General features: G+C 49.6%; 9 protein-coding genes across 9 annotated transcripts; 5 read left to right on the top strand and 4 right to left on the bottom strand.

Annotated features, from left to right (window-relative positions):
* Positions 1 to 12: 12 nt before the first annotated feature.
* Positions 13 to 2471, bottom strand: BU24DRAFT_425174 (aldehyde dehydrogenase). Its single transcript, XM_033528674.1, has 7 exons — positions 2017 to 2471; positions 1615 to 1916; positions 1272 to 1528; positions 1075 to 1204; positions 519 to 1027; positions 266 to 461; positions 13 to 207 (listed from the first exon to the last, which is right to left on the bottom strand). Exons 1-7 carry the CDS (start codon positions 2050 to 2052, stop codon positions 195 to 197), a joined length of 1443 nt encoding a protein of 480 aa, XP_033380869.1. The 5' UTR covers positions 2053 to 2471; the 3' UTR covers positions 13 to 194.
* A 692-nt stretch (positions 2472 to 3163) lies between these two features.
* Positions 3164 to 3485, bottom strand: BU24DRAFT_253470 (uncharacterized protein). The gene has a single exon (XM_033522424.1). It carries the CDS (start codon positions 3419 to 3421, stop codon positions 3248 to 3250), a length of 174 nt encoding a protein of 57 aa, XP_033380868.1. The 5' UTR covers positions 3422 to 3485; the 3' UTR covers positions 3164 to 3247.
* A 1525-nt stretch (positions 3486 to 5010) lies between these two features.
* On the top strand, positions 5011 to 6139 carry BU24DRAFT_411888 (carbohydrate esterase family 16 protein; the record flags this gene model as incomplete). Its single annotated transcript, XM_033526070.1, has 4 exons — positions 5011 to 5105; positions 5167 to 5624; positions 5701 to 5969; positions 6056 to 6139. 4 exons carry the CDS (start codon positions 5011 to 5013, stop codon positions 6137 to 6139), a joined length of 906 nt encoding a protein of 301 aa, XP_033380867.1.
* An 855-nt stretch (positions 6140 to 6994) lies between these two features.
* On the top strand, positions 6995 to 9677 carry BU24DRAFT_351626 (uncharacterized protein; the record flags this gene model as incomplete). Its single annotated transcript, XM_033523702.1, has 7 exons — positions 6995 to 7540; positions 7652 to 7711; positions 7763 to 8177; positions 8230 to 8872; positions 8932 to 9034; positions 9085 to 9540; positions 9591 to 9677. The coding sequence occupies 7 exons, from the start codon at positions 6995 to 6997 to the stop codon at positions 9675 to 9677; spliced, it is 2310 nt and encodes a 769-aa protein (XP_033380866.1).
* A 655-nt stretch (positions 9678 to 10332) lies between these two features.
* BU24DRAFT_253404 (uncharacterized protein) lies at positions 10333 to 11175 on the top strand. The gene is made up of 2 exons (XM_033522422.1): positions 10333 to 10652; positions 10731 to 11175. Exons 1-2 carry the CDS (start codon positions 10522 to 10524, stop codon positions 11047 to 11049), a joined length of 450 nt encoding a protein of 149 aa, XP_033380865.1. The 5' UTR covers positions 10333 to 10521; the 3' UTR covers positions 11050 to 11175.
* Positions 11176 to 12869, bottom strand: BU24DRAFT_253405 (uncharacterized protein). The gene has a single exon (XM_033522423.1). It carries the CDS (start codon positions 12730 to 12732, stop codon positions 11302 to 11304), a length of 1431 nt encoding a protein of 476 aa, XP_033380864.1. The 5' UTR covers positions 12733 to 12869; the 3' UTR covers positions 11176 to 11301.
* A 95-nt stretch (positions 12870 to 12964) lies between these two features.
* On the top strand, positions 12965 to 13864 carry BU24DRAFT_425168 (uncharacterized protein). Its single transcript, XM_033528673.1, has one exon. It carries the CDS (start codon positions 13059 to 13061, stop codon positions 13710 to 13712), a length of 654 nt encoding a protein of 217 aa, XP_033380863.1. The 5' UTR covers positions 12965 to 13058; the 3' UTR covers positions 13713 to 13864.
* A 293-nt stretch (positions 13865 to 14157) lies between these two features.
* On the bottom strand, positions 14158 to 17120 carry BU24DRAFT_425166 (copper amine oxidase-like protein). Its single transcript, XM_033528672.1, has 6 exons — positions 16934 to 17120; positions 16414 to 16808; positions 16276 to 16360; positions 15531 to 16221; positions 14723 to 15471; positions 14158 to 14660 (listed from the first exon to the last, which is right to left on the bottom strand). Exons 2-6 carry the CDS (start codon positions 16772 to 16774, stop codon positions 14528 to 14530), a joined length of 2019 nt encoding a protein of 672 aa, XP_033380862.1. The 5' UTR covers positions 16775 to 16808; positions 16934 to 17120; the 3' UTR covers positions 14158 to 14527.
* Positions 17121 to 19173: 2053 nt separating this feature from the next.
* Positions 19174 to 19954, top strand: BU24DRAFT_411883 (inorganic phosphate transport PHO88; the record flags this gene model as incomplete). The annotated part of the gene is made up of 3 exons (XM_033526069.1): positions 19174 to 19193; positions 19339 to 19478; positions 19560 to 19954. 3 exons carry the CDS (start codon positions 19174 to 19176, stop codon positions 19952 to 19954), a joined length of 555 nt encoding a protein of 184 aa, XP_033380861.1.

The following is a 19954-nucleotide window of genomic DNA, read 5'->3' as shown; positions in this document are numbered from 1 at the left end:
TCATCATTTCATTGGCTTAAACAATTGCGAAACCGACTACCCACAATTTGGCCCTACAAATGCAATGCGGCCTTTCCAACCCCCCCTTCTCCCTCTCCTTTGCCCTCACCGCCAATGTCAAATTTCCCTTCCTCACGTCCCCCACCGAGCCATGATTACAGCAACTAATTAATTATGTACTCCGTATCTCGTACTTAGACATTCATGCTGCGATTTGCGTTAGCACATCAGTTATGACTTTAGTGGAAGATGTGTTCCAACTTACTTGATAGAGATGGTCTTGGACTCGAGGTAGTGCATTATACCTTGCTTGCCACCCTCTCTTCCGACCCCAGATTGCTTCCACCCTCCGAATGGTGCTTCCATACCGAACGTCTGCGAAGAGTTGACGTTGACCATGCCGGACTCAATTGCCTTGGAGACACGCAGAGCACGGCTGATGCTGCTCGTAAACACACAAGCTAACCCAATTGTTAGATCCGGAATTTCCTAAATTGGACGTCGCCAGATGAGCTTACCTGATAGTCCAAAGGCAGTGTCATTTGCCAGCTTGATAGCCTCCTCTTCTGTCTTGAACGTCCTGAGAGTGATGACGGGTCCGAAGATCTCTTCCCGGTAGATTCGTGCATCATCACCGGGATTCAAGAAAATGGTGGGCTCGACATAGTATCCATTGTCGCCGTGGCGGCCGCCTCCGGTCACGAGCTGGGCCTCCTTCTTTCCGATCTCCAGGAACTCCATGACCCGGTCAAATTGCTTCTCATCCACCAAGGGGCCCAGGAATGTCTTTGGGTCGGACGGGTCGCCAGTTGCGTGCTTGAATTGCTCGAATCGTGCCTTGAGTTGCTCGACAAACTTGTCGGCGATCGATTCGTGGATGAAGGTCCTGGACGCTGCAACGCAGGCCTGGCCAGTGTTGAAGAGGAAGTTCTGCGAGGAATGGGTGAGGGCGTTCTCGAGGTCTGCGTCGTCGAAAATGAGGGATGGCGATTTTCCTCCGAGCTCGAGGACGACGCGCTTGAGATTGCTGTCGAATGTCAGATTGAGATCATTACACGTCTCGACGAAAGTTACCTCTTGGTTGCCAACTCCTGGACCTTCTTACCAGCGAAGACACTGCCAGTGAAGGAGATCTTGTTGATATCCATGTGGCTCGCCAGTGCGGCACCGACACGTCCATCTCCAGAGAGGATGTTAACGACACCTGTGAATTCCCTTGTCAGATACACCTGCCCGTGCCACGTCGTCGGAATACCGCTTCAATCACTCACCTGGAGGGAAACCAGCCTCCTTGATCAGAGCACCGAGCTGAAGCACACCCAATGGCGACTTCTCGGACGGCTTGTAGATGAACGTGCAACCCGCCGCCACCGCAGCCGCAATCTTGAACCCGAAGAAGATCTGCGACCCATTCCAAGCTCCGATGCCAGCACAGACACCAATGGGCTCGTACTGGACGATTCTGTAACTTCCATCGTTCTCCGGCCACTGCTCTCCTGGGATCTTGTCCGTCCAGCCCGAGTAGTACCTATTCGCACGTTCGAATTAGCTTCCTCACCAGTCACCCACTCAAAATTCTCTACACCAGACAAGTAGACAAACAAACAAACGTACCTGAAAGCCGCGGTCAAGAACCCAATAATAGACCTCGAAACGCTGATCGGCTGGCCCATAGCCTTAGTCTCCCACTGCGCAAGCTCGTCCGCGTTCTTCTCCACGATGTCTGCGAACTTGATCATTACGACGCGGCGCTGCTCAGGCGTCCATGTCGACCACTCGCCCTTGAAGGCAGCGCGGGCGGCGCTGACGGCCTTGTCGACGTCGGCAGAGCTGGCTACTTGCACGTTGTCGGCGACAAGGGAGTCGTCATGTGGGCTGCGGATGGTGAGGGTTTCGCCGGAAGTGGCATCGATGTACTATGTATTGTCTTTGTGTTACTTGGGTGCTTGTGTAGTGATTCTAGGGCTGTGGAGATGCAATGGCTAGGTATGGCGGCGGAGGGAGGGAAGTGTTTACCTCGTTGTTGATGAACAGTCCCGTGTGAGGTGCCATGATGTCGAATGATACTTTTCAGAACCAATCGCTATGTACTGTATCCTTTTGGTTTGAAGTCACGATGAGCGTTCCGAGTTGAATTGAATTCGAATTGAGCGGTAATGGATGAAGTTTAAGAAATGATGGTCTCTTTTCTGATATCTCGAAGACGGACGGAAAGCAGCCACTCTTTATACCTTTCAGCATCAACAAATGTCTCCGACCTCCTCATCGTTCCATGCACTCCCTACCCAACCAAACTCTACCAAGACAACCCACAGCTCCGCTCCGATCCCAGCCCGTCGACACGCATCATGCGAGAGGGGACATAACCCCTAACATCGTAGCTCTCACGCAGCATCCCCCGCTTCCTCCGTCAGACACAAGCCCTAGGAGCAATCTCAAAAAAGCCAGGGTTCCACAATTGGACGAATCCAATGGGCTGAGATGCCCTCTCTTTCCCCAGTTAGACGTTAGTGCTAGTTCTATTTTGCTTTCGTCCGGCCACGACAGATACCCTCGTACCCTTGGGACAGGCAGGGCTGAGGCTGGGGCTGGCGTCAGCTTTTCGTGCGCTCCCCTCACCCAATTCCCAATTCCACAACGTTCTCGGATATAACGAGCTTAAACCCCACCGCCCAATTGTCGAGTACCTAGCTAATTCCGCCGCACGCCCCTCCCCAGTTTCCACCGTCCGCGCTTTCCTCCTCCGCCAGATCGTCCATGGTCGCTACATGGGTTTCTATAATTGCACATCTAACTGAACAAGTGCAATTTTTCTCCCCCCGAAGCGTCCGATGGGGACGTGGAGAGAATCGGTCTACTCGCTAAAGGGGAAATCAGGAGCCCTTGTCAAGCGAGAGGGGGACATGGGTAATGACGAGCGCCAAGATGGGGGGGCATTCACAAAGTAACTTACGACTGTGGTGGAATTCCGCTGCTGTACATAGGATAAGGTTGATTCAATGCACGTAGCAGTAATTGCTCCTTCTCGTATAAATAATTGCCTAACTCGGACGGAGGAGGCTTCGTTTCTTTGCTGCATATGTATGTATATGTACCTCACATCGCTTGACTTCTGTTTTGTCCCTGCAACATCGCAGTTACGTGCGATTGAAGTCGATTTTGGGTGGAACGGAGTGGCTTTTGATTGATTCCACCTTGACCGGAAGGATTCAATGGGACGCAGCGATTAAGCGGTGTTTTGTTCTGCTCAATTGATTGGCTGTGTCGTACTCGATTCCCTTCTTCGTTCCCTTCTTCGTTCCCTTCTTCGTTCCCTTCTTCGTTCCCTTCTTCGTTCCCTTCTTCGTTCCCTTCTTCGTTCCCTTCTTCGTTTCGTCTGTTGGATAGAAATTGAACAATAGGCACGATGGGATACTTGCATCCGATGTGTGTAATTAGGTAGTGGATGTATGATGTCGTCGTAGGATGCGTGCGTGCATGTATGTATAAATTTTACATTCTATGTATGTATGCCAACTTTTCCTCCACCACCGCGGCAAGCTACCGATTTGAGTATCCATCCTCAGCAGACGCAGCCGGCACGAGTGTCACTTTGTAGTCGCTCTGCATTTCAGGCCCACCGCCGTCCTCCCAGCAACACCAGCTCAGTGACCAAACAAAAGCAGCAAAGTATTACATCATAACGCTAAAGCCACACATCTAGCTGGATAATGTAGATAACCACATACGGGTATGATATGGTTTAGGCGACAGCGAGTGAAGACATAGATTCCAGAGTGGGAAAACAACGCACCGAGTTATGAAAGCCTCGCAGGCAGGTCGCTTGACATCTGGGTGCTCTTGCTCGCACTGTGTTACCGTTTTTGTATGATGGCTTCTGGATAGCGCGAGAGGATGGATGGGAACGTCATTGAAGGTTTCATGGCAGACGATGTGGTCTTGTTGGGTCTGGATCTGGATGTGCCGTGGATGAGACCGGTGAGTAGGGGGAATGGCTGGTTTGACGGCGTGTCATTGTATGCACGCAACGTACATGTTGTGTATCTGACGTTCGGGACGACGAACGGTGGGTTCGATCATGCGGGTGTTTGTGAGTCTAGGTATGCGGGTGAGATTGGGATTTCGGGGTGTGGTGGAAGTATAAGTTGTAGTTGGTTGTGACGACGGTGGGTTGGGGTTTGTGATTGTAGGAGCACTGTTAGCCGTGGTATATCTCGTCTAACGTCTCATCGTTCTCCTCTGTGAGTAGACGTAGGGGTTGTTTTCTCCTATTTCAATGGCTACGCCCGAGAGATGGCAAGCTTAAAGATCGTGGCTTTGCTTTAGGAGGCATTGCTGTTGGGCATTAGGCGGCTGATGGGTGGATGTCTTAGAATTTTTGGTTAGCTTATGCATGGTATTTTCAATTCCCCCATATTCAGATGCCTGCTCACATTGCACCTGGTTGAATCTGCGTTTGCTAAAAAACCTTTTCGAAAGCTGTATGTTGGTGATGCATTTGTAATACTCGTACATACAATGCACTCATGGGAGCGCAACCGCTCGATGCAGTCGAGTGATCGAATTGGCTACAACGTATGATGGACCCTGGTCGACGTGGATGTTACGTGCTCGTGCCGCGTCCCAATACTATTAATCACTGCCTTGGTGTGCTAAAAGAATGTCTTGAAGGACTTCGAACAATAATATTTGAATATTCTTCAAAACGTGCTTTCGAAGCATTGTAGTTCAATACTCATAATTGTTGTGGTGGTCACTGGCTAGTCCCAATTGACCAAGGAACGTCTGCCTCCGCGTCACGGTCGTAGCGAAAGTGTCTACGAATGGTATTCAAGATAGATGTATCTAGTCACTTTGGGTGAGGGACTAGAGACGGAATAAATGGAAGTAATAAAGAAATTCCATATGAAGTGTAATTAGATATTGAGGAGTTAGGAAGTATAAAATATGCCATTGTTTTAGATCAGTAGGAATTGCAAAGAAGCATTTGATCTACAGTGAAAACATACAATGGGTTTCTCACGCTTGGTTATGGGAGTATCGTTAGCTTGGACGGCTCTTCAAAGTTTGCCCGTCGCTCTTGCAATTCCTCATTTCATCAGCTTGTAAGTTCGATTCATCTAACCCCATACTATACCCAGCGGGTTAACAGACAAACCTTTGTAGCGGAGACTCTTACAGCCAGACCGGCTTCGACATCAACCTCTCCAAACCATCTGCATCCAATCCATTTGGAAACCCAGCCTACCCAGGCTACACCTCCTCAGGAGGCCCGAACTGGATTGGCTATCTCGTCACCACATACAACTCCTCACTGCTGTACTCTTACAACTTTGCCTACGGCGGAGCAACAGTCAACGCCTCGCTGGTGAAACCCTACAAGCCTGAGGTAAAGAGCCTGATCGACCAGGTCAAGCAATTCAGCAGCAGCAGCCTCGCCACGAATCCGCCCTGGACGCCAAAGGAGAGCTTGTTCGGTATCTGGATGGGTGTCAACGATGTAGGAAATTCGTACGGACAGAACGACTCTGTGCTTCTAGGTAAAATCCTGGATGATTACTTCGGGCAGGTCGAGATTTTGTATCGGGCTGGCGCGAGGAATTTCGTGTTCTTGAGCGTCCCACGTAGGTTGAACGATTGACTCTTCGTTGTGGAGTCACTTTTCATTGGCAAGAACGGCGGAGCTGACATGTCGTGTAGCGATCAATAAGTCCCCGCTGATGCTGGGCCAGTCGAAGCAGGCACAAGAGCTGGAGGCCAAGTATATCGTACAGTTCAATGACGCTTTGGCCAATCGTACGGGGAGTTTCAAGGCTCGACATGAGGACAGCAGGGCTGTGGTGGTAGACAGCCAGGCGCCGTTCAATGCGGCAATCAACGATCCTAAGAAGTATGGAAGCAAGGATGCCACTTGTTTCAACTCTGACGGGAAGAGTTGTCTATGGTTCAATGATTATCATCCAGGGCTGGTAAGTTCTTCCTTTGAGTTGTGTGCACACGAGGATTAACGTTGAGTGCACTTGATTGGCGTTCTCCACTATTGACACAACGATAGGCAATTCACAAGCTAGTTGCTGAGGCGGTCGTAAGAGCTTGGAATGGCCCTCCTTTCAAGGCCGTACGAGTATATTCTAGCTGAAGCAATGCATGAGGTCGATCCATGGTTGGAGAAGTCGCCGGTCCATTCCGAGGTATAGATAGAGCGACTACAGAGGGTAGCCAACGTCGGACTGGCCGAATGCTAGCTTCATGTATTTTCTGAATTGGATATTCAGGAGGATATTGTGACCACTCAACGGTCTAAACGCCTCACAAATGTACTCGCAAATATACACGTGTAGGCATAAAACAATGATAAGCGTGAGACATAACAGAACATGTGAAAATTGACGCCCCCTTTAAAAGGGCGAGTGGACTGATATCTATTCGTAGTACTATGGACAACTAGGCAGAGGAACGCTTACCTCAGCTCCAAGGTGTTTCGTCATTTCTTTTCTTTTATCTGGCTGCATGAGCCGAGGTCTTTGTTTGTTAGTGAGATTGGACGAGTAGAGAGGGGTGGAGGGGTACGAGTAATCATCTTGATGGTACCTGTATGATGAATCATTACGATTGGATGAGAGGCATATAGATGATGCCTACTAGTGCATGTGGGAGTGAATCATATGGGGATATCAAAGTTTTTCCAGAAAAACCTTGAACAGTTAGCGACTTACTGTGTGATAAGTAAAGAGATCAATCACAGCGCCCGTTGGAGCGAGGCTGATTGAGGCGATTGATCCTTTCCTCTTGCGGCATCGATCATGGTCGCCAACCGAAAGGCGGCGCATTTTAGATACCGACCCTCCGAATCCTGCGAGTACCCTTCCCTTTCCACTAACTATAATCCACCTTCCCTGACACATTTGCTACAAAGAAGTCGCCTCTCAGTCATATCCAATGTTGGTGATAACATAACTCCCCGGGATCCTCCATGAATCAAGTTGGAGAGAGAATGGACGACTCTTCGAGAACATCCTCACAGTCGCCGGGTTTGACCTCATCCGGAAAACCGCAACCATCCGGTGGACGTCAAAGAATCATCTCTTCATGTCTGACTTGTCGTCGAAGGAAAGTTAGATGTGACCATGTACATCCCATATGCGGTGCCTGCGCCCGTGGCAGTCATGTTTGTACCTATGCGACAGATCAGCCCGTCGGACCGACAAGTACGACCAGTACGACAAGGGTAGCGAAACCTACCAGTTCGAGTAATGTTGCAAAATCATCACGAGGCACAGATGTCCAAGCGAGGCTAGAAAGACTGGAGGTGTTACTCCAAAAAGCTGTTGCTGGTCAGTCGGCAGCTCAACGAACTCCAGAGAAGCATCCTTTGGTTACGGAGAAACGCGACACTGAAATCGACTTCTCTCCTACTTCACGGAGCCAGAGCTCGCAGGGAGCTGGTATATCATCGGACAACCACGACGGTACACTTCTTCTAGACGATGGCCAATCCCAATTCGTTTCCTCTTTGCATTATGCTTTGTTGGCTGACGAGGTTAGTGACTTGTGTATTTCTTTTCTAATGAAGGGCCCTCATCACCGCGTGAGGCGTGGTTCCTTCGTTCCTAACATGCAAAAGTGACAAATGCTGAGACCTCTGGTGAAGATACAAGATATTAAAGCCCTTTTGGGAGACAGAAGCGTTGAAGAAGACCATGACACACGAGTAAGGTCCTTCAAACAGTACTGTTAAAATCACACTGACACCGCCTTGCAGTCAGCAAACAATCTGGTTCACCTGTTATCGCTTGGACGCTCTAAGACTGGAATTAACTTAATGAATTTCGTACCCTCATCGCAGGAACATCAAAACGCTCTTCTGGACATTTACTTCTCAAACGTGGACCCAATGATGAGAATCACTCACAAGCAAAGCTTGCTCCGAAAGTTCTCCTGGTATATTCAGGAATTACATCCGATTGCCTTCGCCATATTTTACTCTGCAATCAACTCTCTACCACCTCAAGTCTGTGAGCAAATGTTTGGTGGAACCAAGGACGACCTGCTCACTCAGTACGAATTGGGTGTTGAGATCAGTCTCGCGCGGGAAAATTATTTGACAACATCAAGTCTTGAAGTGTTGCAAGGTTTCATCATTTGGCTTACATGCATTACTAAGGAAGAGGATATGGGTAGGCACTGGTTTCAATACATTTTTCAACTATTATTAACAGGAGTCAACAGGTAGAGCATGGGCGCTCCTTGGTGTAGCCATACGCATCGCTCTTAATCAAGGCTTACACAGGGACCCATCGCTGTTTCCTTCCGGATCGATGGATACAGTTACTGTAGAATTACGCCGACGAATGTGGCATCAGATTTGTCACTTGGAATATCGAGCTGCCGAATGCAAAGGACAGGAGCCATCTCTTAGCGACGAAGACTTCACGACAATGTTGCCTAGGAACATCGAGGATGAGGATCTTATAGAAGGCGCGAGTCCAGGGCCAGAGTCATATGACCAGAAGAAATTCACCAATATGGGATTCGCTCTTATTCGTTTCACTGGGATGCGCTCGCTCAGACGAATAGTCCAAAGCACATACCGTTTAGAGCGACGAATGTTGGAGTCGAATATGTATGGAGCATCCGGTCCTGATCCAGTTCAAGAATTATTGAAAATCTACGAGCAGATCAAGGTCATGGTAGACGATATGCATGAAGAGAACCACCGAAGATTGCTTCAGTATGCCAGCCCAGAGGTTCCCTTCCAGCGGCTATGTATGGGTCTAGCTTCCCTTCTAGAATGGAGATGCTATCTGCTATTTTGGCTTCGAATGCCCCGGGCGTATCGGGATGTCGTCTTCTCAGATGAAATCCGCAAATCGTAAGTATTCAGGTAGCACGCGTGTTTCTTGGTTGTTAGTGCACTAACATTGGCCGTAGCATATTCGAAAAGTCCGTCAACTGCGTTGAGACTTTGAACGGTGCAAGTGTGGACGCGGATGCCGCACGATTCCACTGGCACATCGGTGGCCACGCTGCATTTGTAAGTTCACCTTACCTGTTCGTGATTATCTGGTGTTAACAAGAACACAGCAAGCCATTATGCACGTTCTTTCTGAACTGCGGAATCCCATGTTCGATTCTCCTGATCGCCAAAGGGCACTGCAGTCACTCGAAATGTCGCGTCTTTTGAAAGAGAATAATACCACGAAAGCTTGGTCAGTTGTCAAAGGCATGATTGACAAGGTCCTAGGGGAGCAATACAACAGACCACAGCAACCCATTCCACCTCCAATGCCATACGCGGTGAATAAGACCGTTGAGGCACAACGACCACCATTGATCGATCGGATACCACCCTACGCCTATTCACCGACCACCAAAGACGTCGTGGATACCGATGCACAGGCGATGCTTCAACAGCAGGCTGCGCCGCCGTTACAGAATGATATGCTCAATCCAACGTTTAACTGGGATGACATAAACATCGGAAACATAGTTGGTGATGTACAACAAGACCAGGCAATGCCAATGCCCGAGTTTGACTGGGTAAGTCTTTAAACAACGTGCTTGAGCAGTCTGATCGCTAATAGAAGTAGGGTTTCTGGGGCGATCCTATCAACTTTAACGATTCAACTGCTATTACCTACCCTGCCGACACGAAGATAGCATACGCGCCCTTCTGATCGCTCTGGAATATTTACTCGCCAAGTTCACCTAAGTTGGCGAACCCAGATGAGATCCGGGGTTTACGGCTAAAAGAATCCATACCCAGGCCTCTTAACTCTATAACCGAGAGTGACCTCCCCCGAAAGCGGCACAACGAACGTGTCCAAGGGCACATGATCGTAGGGCGGGCATAAAAGCCGACCAATATGAAGCTCAGCTTTTATATCTTTAAGCATCGAAATAAGCAGGCTACCCAAAGAAGCCATGCATCCGCTCCGCGAAAGCCCCAAAACATCACAAGAGTTGGACGAGCTTCGAAACCATCGTCGCCAATACCTTGTGCATGTTTATATCCTCCAAGCCGGCTAGCTTAGCACAGCAACAATAAACAATTATACACGCAAGCGACCATATGGCCATCATATTACGTATTATTCGGCAATTACATTCGAAACAATGAAAGCAGTGCGCGGATATCGACATAAGCTTTGCCAACTAGCGATCAAGAGCTGCCCCCTGTAGCTTGAATTCCGCCGATTGGGGAAAACAATGGAAGAAATTGTCTTGGGGCTATCATGGCCTCACGGTGTAATTCTTGATTCGGCGAAGCCATAGCCAAATTGGATTCCGCAGGGACACATCTTCTAATTGAATATTTGCTCCACCAGCAAACTCGCCACAAAGCTCTCAGAGACCTCCGCGGGTATTACGTGTATATATCATCATTCGTAGAGATTAATAGAGGAAGAAGCTGGTATAAAAGCAATTCAATTGCGCTCCGTCGATCATTACTCATAGTGTACTTCCCATTTTGCATACATCCACCTTCCTACTCATCGTCCCAGAGGTACTAGACACAAGATGAAGCTATCCCAGGCGACGACCGCGCTCTGCCTGTACCTCTCCACAGCTTACGCAGCACCACAAGGCTCAGCCAAAAACTTCTACCTCGTCTCGTGCTCCGACGATACCGGGAACTTCGATGCCATAGCGTACGTCCTTGCAATGCCCCTCCCCTTCCTTCCCCTCTTAAACTCTCCCACAAGCTCACAACCCACCCTCCACTCTAGATACTACCCCTCCGGCCCCTCCAAATCCACCACCACCTGGCCCCCCGAGCTCAGCGAAGTCTCGCGCGGCCGCTCCGCCTGGGAGGGTGTGGTCCGGGAGGCCGAATTCGAGCGCGACAACTGGTTCATCGCGACGATCGACAAGGGCGCCGCGGCGCTCAAGAGCGGGGAGATTGCGGGGACGGGGTCGTTCGAGGGCGAGCCGTTCGTGTGCTTTAAGCAGACGGGGCTGCTGTTTAGAGATGGGTCGACGAGGTGCGAGAAGAGGTATTGGTGTCCGAGTGTTGATGTGGGCGGTGGGAGGGGAGTGAGGATGTGATGGTCGATAATTCCTGGTGTTGCTGAAACCAAAAGTTGTACATTTGAAGTCTTTCTTTCTTTACGTGACGTGTATGGCGCAGTCTGTATTTAGTACCTTCTGCGGACTTCCTGAGCGATGGATTTGAGTATGGAATTCCTGATCCATGTGATTGAGAAGGTTTAGCCTCTGCTTTGTTAATAATTCGAGTTCATCCATCTCTTCCTATGATCATAGTTGAAGTGCTACACCAAGATGCTCTCTCGCAGTTGCTCATACCATACGCTGTAAAGTCCATCCCCACGGCCCTCCGCGAGCCCAGCCCCAACCGTATGGAACCTCTTCCGTTAAAACTCTTGTATCGACGAACCCCGGAGTGGTGTAAACCTGGAGCAACCGTCTGCCAATCATGTCCTCATGCTTCCACAGACGGAACGAGACACCAAAGTTCTTGCTGACGTAGTCGCGTGAAGATAAACTGGAACGATCGAGTAGCCACGGAGCATTGCTTACTAGATCACTTTCACTTGAACGAGACCGGCGAGGCTGAAGTGCCTGGCAGTTTCCTGTCCAGCTGAGGTCTCCTTCCAATGCGCTGGAAACGTCCTGGAATGAGCCAAACCAATCGCCTTCAGAGTCACGGATCATGTACAAAGAGCTTGAGCCGCCCCGAGCGCACCAAGGGAAGATAGTGGTGGTCACGGAGTTTCTCTGAATATTGCGAACCCGAAATACGCTCCAGATGTCGTTTCGAGGAGAAGGGGGACAATCTACTCGGTCGATGATGGCGAAGCGGCGCAACATTGGAAATGTGCCTGCTTCTTGGAGGGCGCATATGGTTTTTCCAATTCCCGTAGCTTGTTCACTGGATGGCTCGAAATTCAAGGAGGTAGGAGTCACGTCAAGTCGGATAACGGCATGCTCCAGGGGATAAGAAGAATCCCTCGTTCTGGTCAATTCGTCGAAGAGTGAGTGGCAGCAATGAGGCAACCGGAGCCTCAGATGCCGCAATTGTGGAAGTAAAGCTCCTAGAGTCTTGCACATGCACGCACCCGCTGCGGGGACACTTGCATCGGGTGCGTCGCATTCCAGATTTAGGCTTCGAACTGTCATCGGCAGATTCGCGAGAAGTTTGGAGATGACGCCTGAGGGGATGGGATACGGAGCTCCTCGACCTCGTTCCTGCATCGCGAGTGAAAAGGTTGTCAATCGGTCCAGTAGTGGTAGCCCTTCCAATATCTCCAGCAGTCGTTGATATGATCTAGGTGTTTCATTGCGAAGGCCTATCAAATGTCCTCGACTGATACGAATACTCAAACATTGAACTTGGTACGCTTTGTTCGATTTCAAACTTCGCATGAACAGAGCTGCGGGTGAATCATCTGAAATGTTGGAGTCCAGATGGACGTTCCTGTAAAGAATAGACCCAGCGGGCGCGTACCAAGCTCGACAACATTGCATAGCATTGCTCAGGTGAACGGGCCCAGAATGCTTGACATGCTCGAATATTTCAAGGAGGATTTCATTTGGAAGCTGAGATATATGACCCATGTTAGAGTAAGAATGTTCACTTGTAATTTGTCTTGCTACGCTGAACCTGAGGATATATGACGAGTATAGAATAGAGAGAGCTCTGAGGACCCTGATGGTAGCGGTGGACCCCTTTTTGGGAACAAAGCTCCACCATTCCGACGAGAGGATCATCTCAAATGAAGTCCGCAATCCATCCGAAAAGAGATATAATACCGTCAATAACGTTCGGCAGTTGTGGGAACACGATGAACACGATGTGGGACCATTCACAACTGCGGAGAACCGAGGTGGATTAGCGTGGGATGGATTGCGGAAGGAGATGTCGGAGGTTCAGGTGATCGTCGCGTCACGTGTCTATATGTCTCTTATCGATAACGGAATCATCCCAACCTCAAGGTGTCCTCTCGACATCACAAAGTTGTGGTCCAACAAGCAACGAAAACACATAAGTCTCAACCACACAATTGCGATCGCCATTGCGACACAACCCTTTGATAATGTCTTACGCTCAGAACACCCCTCAATCGAAGGGCCCCGAATTAGCTCTGGAGTCTCTCGACACCTTCACACAGCTTCCTCTACAAATGGACCCGGCGACGAAAGCACTCTCCGCGTCAGGAACCTCCAGCAATGCTCTGGCTACCGAGCTTGCCACTCTCAATGCTCTCCACCGATCTCTCCTTACTGTAGAGACTCCCACTGGTACTCCTCCGCCGCCAGTACCAGTAAACCCCAAGCGCTCTGCACAAATCGGCAAACTACGCGAATCGGGCAACGCCGAGTTCAGGAAAGGCAACCACGCACAAGCGGTTCGCATGTATTCTCTCGCAGTGGAAATGGCCCTCGGCCGGCCAGGTTGGGAGCCCAGTGGGCTCGTCAGAGAGGAAGTGTCTGGCCTTTTGAGCAATCGCGCTCAAGCGAACATGGCGCAACAGAACTGGGCCGAGGGGGCTGTGGATGCTGAAGCAAGTGTGGAGATGAAGAAGGTCGGAAATGCAAAAGCCTGGTGGAGGAGAGGAAAGTGCTTGTTGGAGATGGGGAGACTGGACGAGGCAGATGCTTGGGTCAAGCAGGCACTCGAGTTCGAGGCGACAGAGCAGGATCTTGTGCACCTGAAGGATGAGGTCGAGAGGAGGAGAGCTGGTGCTTGAACGTTTGGTGCTCGGGAGCATCAGTAGGAGAGCTGGTCTGTGTTCAAAATGTGCATTGCAAGGCGTTGGGGATGGGTACGATACAAGTGCGCCTCTGCTTCTTAGAAATTCATATTCATTCTTGAGCTTTGCCCATTGGCGAAGCGAGAAAACTGCGCGAAACAATTTTACGAAAAGTGATGTATCATTTGGAGCTCTATGCGTGGTCCCAACACGTGGGAGACATGGTTGCCTGGGGCACTAATCACAACATATAAAAGACCTACTTCCTCCTCCCCTCCACCCTCTCTCCTCCACCCACCTCCTCTCAACTGACCAACTAACTAGGTAGATACAGACATATAGCACGTATTCTCTGCCGCTTTTCAGTGTGCATCGAGCGAACGTCACCTTCACCACGGCTTTCCAACGGAGAAATACGCACCTTCTACGTATCTTTTTCCCTCGGACAGTAAGCCAAGATAGCCATCACGCATATCTGTGTCCATCTTAGAGCAGTGTGGAGCTGTTGAGAGCCAAGTAGGTGTAGGTGCTTGCCCCGCCTGTAACGGGGACATGTGGGCTCGCACCGTTGCATACGGTACGTGTTCTTTCAGGCCGGAAGCCACCTCTGGTCAAGCAGGGCCAGCATCGAATCTCTTCAGCGTCTTCGGACCACAGTATGCGCGGATCGTTTGCGAGGTACCCTAGCTTCAGCACTGCTTTGCTAAGAAGTGGGAGGTGTCGCAGGATCATACAGGTTTTTATATAGTGAATATACATAATTGTCTCAACAGTGGCTCGATCTTGATTTCACAATGTAATATCTTGGCTCGCTATAGTTTTTCCACACAGCACTCCTTCCCTGCTAACACTGAAGCGTTGTTCTTTGTTGACGGCACATCAATGGCCGGATTCGCTGTGAAGAAATCACTTGGCTTGAAGTGAACCTGGAATATGTCGCACGGCCTAGAAGAGAGTTTTCGTTAGCTTCAACTTCGGTTCGCAAAGATTCCCAAGAAAACACTTACATGACGGGCCAATCTTCCACCCTCGGGTTATGTGTCAACCCAAACACGCTCCAAACGACGAGATCCTCATCCACAACCGCATCATTCCTCTTCGCCATATCATAGACTCCACCACGCTCATGCTGACTCTGCAGCGTGAACCTGCCCGCAGCATACAACTCGTCATCTCTATACTTCGTGACCCACACATGATGTTCAGTGAACAGTGCCCTATTCGCCTGCAAACTCCCCTTCGATGCCAACAGCTTCTGCGTTGGCGGAGGCATGAACTTATACCCCACCGGATTTCCAGACAACGGGTTGAGCTTCGAAGGGTTGATAATCTTGAACACGCGGTTATGCTCCGGCGCGGCATCGAGCCCAGCAGACCGCTCGACGACCGTCTTGCGGATCTCGTAGAAATTGCCGTTCGGGTTCGTCGCCGGGTCCCAGGGTGCGGTATGTGACTCTTCGTGCAGGACTGTGTTCTTGTGTCCGTCGATCGCGGGGTCGATACGGGCTGCGAAGATGTGCTGGTGGTTTTGTGCCAACACGCCACCTGAGACTACGTTTCCGTACTCGGAGGTCTTGCCTGGGTCGATGTTGACGACGGAGACGATACCGGTCGCGCGGACCTCGAGGGTGATGCCGCCTGCGGTGTCGAGGTGGTATGAGAAGACGTACTCGTAGTTTGCGAGCGTGATGATGAATTGGATGACGAGTTCGCGCATGCGGGTCACGACTGCCCGGCCTGTGCGCCAGTTCGTGTGCTGTATCGTGGATGTCAGTCAAGCTCTGGGAGTATAGGAAGTAAACAATGTGTACATACCTTCCAGCCAATTCCATTGTCTTGTTCGTGGAGACAGATTACGTTGGGATGCACTTTTGGTTCACCGTTGGATCCAACGACAACTCCGTCGAAGTATTTAATCACTCCCAGGCAATCACATCCCAAGGACAGGTTATTTGCGCAGTTTCCAGCACCACCATCGCCAAAATCGAAAGCCTGCTTTCGATGGAACGGCGGTCGCGGGTCACCGTATGGAACGGTCATCTCGCTTATACTGAGGCGGTACAGCACGCTTCGTCCATCGTAGTGGACATCATGCAGGACTGCGCCTTCCCTGGGGTTGAACGATACTCGGAATCGCCATTTTTGCCACTCGACTAATGATTCGTCTGTCACTGTAAACGAGGTTCCTTCTGGCTGTGTGATGTTGATTGGCTTCATATCCTTCCTGGTTCCGCCCGGAAGAAGTTCTGGCACGTATTCTGCAGACTGGCAGTGATCTAGCACGCGCTCGGAGTGTGTCTGTCCGGTCAGCGAGTCGCCTTTTCCGCCTGTGGCGAGACGGTCGATACGGACGATCTCCTTCTTGTGGGCGTCCAGCACGGGAATCAAGGGTAGGGGGTAGGCGTAGAAATTGGAATCTGCGTTCTTGTTGCGGGTATCCTGGGCGAAGCAGAGACCTTGGAAATAGCGGCGGTTCTCAGAACCAAGATCAAGACCGCCATATGGCCTGTAGCGTAGAGGTTAGTTTGGAGATGTATAGGGAGAGGGAGAGAAGACGTACCAGGGCTCGATCACGAGCTCGAACCCATCTGGGAATTTGAACTCAGAGATGGCTTTCTGAAATTCTTCTGATCTCTGGCACGCCTCTGTGTATAGATTCAGTTATGCGATTGGATGGAAACATTGTATATCAGCTTACCGATGAGAGTATCAAACTCCCACATTGTCAATGACGCCTGAGTGTCTTTGCCAATGACTTCGTGCTTGACCTGCGTACTGGTTTCAACATCGACGATAGACTCATGGTACTCAGGAATCTTGTCTGATCCAATGACATCATACTGGCACTTTGCGAGACGAGGTGGTCTTTTCGAGGTGGGCGATTGTCCAGGTGTTGATGAGTGCTCAAGAGCAAGGTACTCTTTCATGAGCTCTTTGGCCGGCTCTTGCAAGAAGATCTCGCGGAAGTCGACGACGACATCTGGATGAGAAGCTAGAATGACTTGCTTTGCTATGCGGGTTTCCTCGAGATTGAGTGTGCGGAATGGATGAGGTGCCATGTTGATACTTGTGCCCGAGCTCCGGGTTGGTTGTCTAAGGAATGGTCAATTGATTAGCTATCGGAGAAGATGATATGAGGAAGACGTGAACGATAGAGATGATGAGGAGCAGAGAAGACATTGGTCTTCTAGATATAACATTGAAGATAGTAGACTCACGTGGGCGTCATACGCATCTGCCAGGAGATATCTAGGAACGGTTCCGCCACCCTGAGATAGGGCGAGATTGCTACAGATCGTCAGACACACCTTTAGTGTATCTTGTCGCACTTTCGGAGCAATTGCTTCCCCGCCGATGAACCAAACCAGTCTCTAAAACTATCTCGAGTCTGGCCGAAAATCGAACAGCAACAGTGTGGGAAGTGAGGTCTCCGTTTCACAACCGCATGGACATGCCATATCTGGTCAATTACAAGCATGTTAGACAGGCGGGGCAGAACTGACATGCAGGGTTGAATGGCGCCGCTCCGATTGCTGAAATGCCAATTAGCATCCAGTTATGAAGCTCCAACTTATCGTATTTAGGTGTAGGTTTCGGCCTAAATCGCCGTTGGCGAGAGATTGCGCGGAAAGTTTCCGCTATCCAGATCTTAGCTCTGGAAAACCACATTGGAAATCAACATTTTTCTATGATCATGGCTATGATTCTCTCCGGACTTTCGGTAGATGAGATATGTCCGAGCCACTGCTTAATTGATAGTGAATCATAATAATTGATACTCATAGTCCTATGGTTTATAGGGAGATAAGGCCTGGGACATTGATGCATGTCTGTCTGATAGGGCGGATGGGGAGCGGAATAGTTGACATGGAATCAAGTGTAACGCAAACCATATCCTCGATTACATGGAAACTGCATGCAATAAAAAGCACCAACAAAAGCAGATACGGGACATGTACAATGGGACTGACCCTGAGATGCATTGCGATTAAGATCGGATCTTTGATTTCTAGCATACGGAATGCTGGAGACTAGCGTAGGTCTCGTTCGCGTCGATGGGAGCTTTTGGTATGAACTTACATCTACCAATTGGCATATAATGATTGGAAACCAATTCATAAAGGCCGTCGCTATCTTTGTAATGAGGAGGATACATTGCTCCAAGATTCAAAAGCACCGCAAATACACCCGAAGCTAGCTATCTCAGGAAATCAGCTCTCTACAGCTGAAGAAGGACGTATTGCATTCTTCGATTTGATTTCAATAATGGTAGGGTAGTTTCTGAAGGTTCCACGTCAATGAATTGTTCTGTATAATTGAATGTTGGTATGTGTGGGCCTTTCCTGCTAGCGGACTTGGTCTAACGTTGGGAGTGTCCAATCTTCTCGTGCGCTTGTGTCATACAACGATGTCGAATCAATGGCATAAGAAATGAGCATAGTGGATATGCATTCTAGCCTTTGTTCGCAAAACGGATGAATGTGAGTATCTTTTGAATACCTAAGTATACAGCAGCATAGGATATCTTGGGGGAAGTTGGCACAGTCCAAATATTAGAGATTGCGCATGATCTTCTCACACCAGAGCGGTGGTACACTACTAGAATCAATCTCGCAGTTTGCGAATTCAAGTACGTTAATTGAGCTAGCCACGAATTCCCATCTCCTGTTGAATATTGGTCGACCCAAAGGATATATTAATTGAAAGATTTGTGGAGGTAAACAATCCCGATCCAGCACATCATGAGTACCAAAGGACCGTAGATACGTAGAGAACGAATCACTTGGTGAAGCTTGAGGGCGAAGCAAGCCAAAAGCACACAACCAATAACAGCGATTCCACTGGTATTTGATCTGATACAATAAGTTGTCTTTCATTGTCGAGAGATGGATTTCCATATGAGTGTTCTCTATTTCTGTAGGATAACCTATGTAACGATGCCAATGTTAATGGGAAAAGCAAATTTCATAGACGGAAATATGATTGTTGTTCCCATTCTATCAAGGCTGATGTCGTGTAGTGGCTGGCATTGAGGAAGAAGCCGAAAATATGCTTTACAATGTAAAGATCTCTTCTAGGTCTATGAATATGGGCGTGGACACAGTGGCTTAACAAGAAGAACCATTACATTTCACAATTGATGAATTAAAGATGTATTTGATGATGCAAGAGTGTAGTTGAATGATAGAGTGTTCAGAGAAGTTGATGGATGCGGCTAGAATGGTGAATGTCGCAATTCGGTTTAGGCCCCGTTTGGTACGAGTATGGAAGGTGGCCTCTCGTGCCGCCAAGCCACCACAAGAAAGAGCCTCTCCTCTCTCGCTCCCCTCCCATCAAACTGTTGCACTTTCGCTATTCACCATCAACCTTCTCTTCTGTACGGTGCGGGCTTTTCGATCCCTTTGCGGTACTTCTTCAGCAGTCGACAGTCGATTCAGGTCATCCTCAATTCGTCACCATGGCGCTCAACCCTCAGGTGTATGTCTCCGCGAGTCCTCCAGGAATTTTCCCCGTATATTCAACCAAATTGCTAACAGTTGCGCTTTAGTACCAACCTCATCATCATCTTGTAGGAAGCTCCAAACCGAATCGCAGTAATTTCTGTGTACTAATTGATATCCAGGGGGTTCATGCAAATCTCCAAGAAGGTGCCCTTCGATAACCCTGATGTCTTGAACGGCGTCCGCGCTCTCTACGTTCTGTCCAACGTTATCATCGCCGGCATTTACCTCTATGTCCAGTCGATCATCAACAAGAAGAATGGTACGTGCAGGAATCCCGAGGAGGCCGACATAGACAGCGCTCGAAATTGGCCTGCAAGTATATATATGCTGACTATAACAGACATGACCGTTGTCAAGTACGTCGAGCCCGCCCCCATGGGTTCCGGCGAGGAGCCCAAGTTCGTCGCTACCACCGTCAAGGCCTACGATCTCTCCCAGCTCCGCCAGCTCTTCAAGACCCAACTCATGGGTGTCGGCATGATGGCTGTTATGCACTTCTACTTCAAGTACACCAACCCTCTGTTGATCCAGTCCATCATCCCTCTCAAGGGCGCTTTCGAGGGCAACTTGGTCAAGGTTCACTTGCTCGGACAACCCGCAACTGGCGATTTGCAGAGGCCTTGGAAGGCAGCTGGCGGCCTCATGGGAGCCATGCAGGGCGGAGAGATTAAGACCGACAAGAAGAGCATCGAGGCTGCCGAGAGGGCCGGACGTGGAGGTGTCAAGGACGAGTAA

The sequence above is a fragment of the Aaosphaeria arxii genome (genome assembly GCF_010015735.1).
Source record: "Aaosphaeria arxii CBS 175.79 unplaced genomic scaffold BU24scaffold_7, whole genome shotgun sequence".
Classification (NCBI taxonomy): domain Eukaryota; kingdom Fungi; phylum Ascomycota; class Dothideomycetes; order Pleosporales; genus Aaosphaeria; species Aaosphaeria arxii.
Note: the sequence above shows the minus strand (reverse complement) of the source record. Positions and strands in the feature narration are given on the sequence as shown.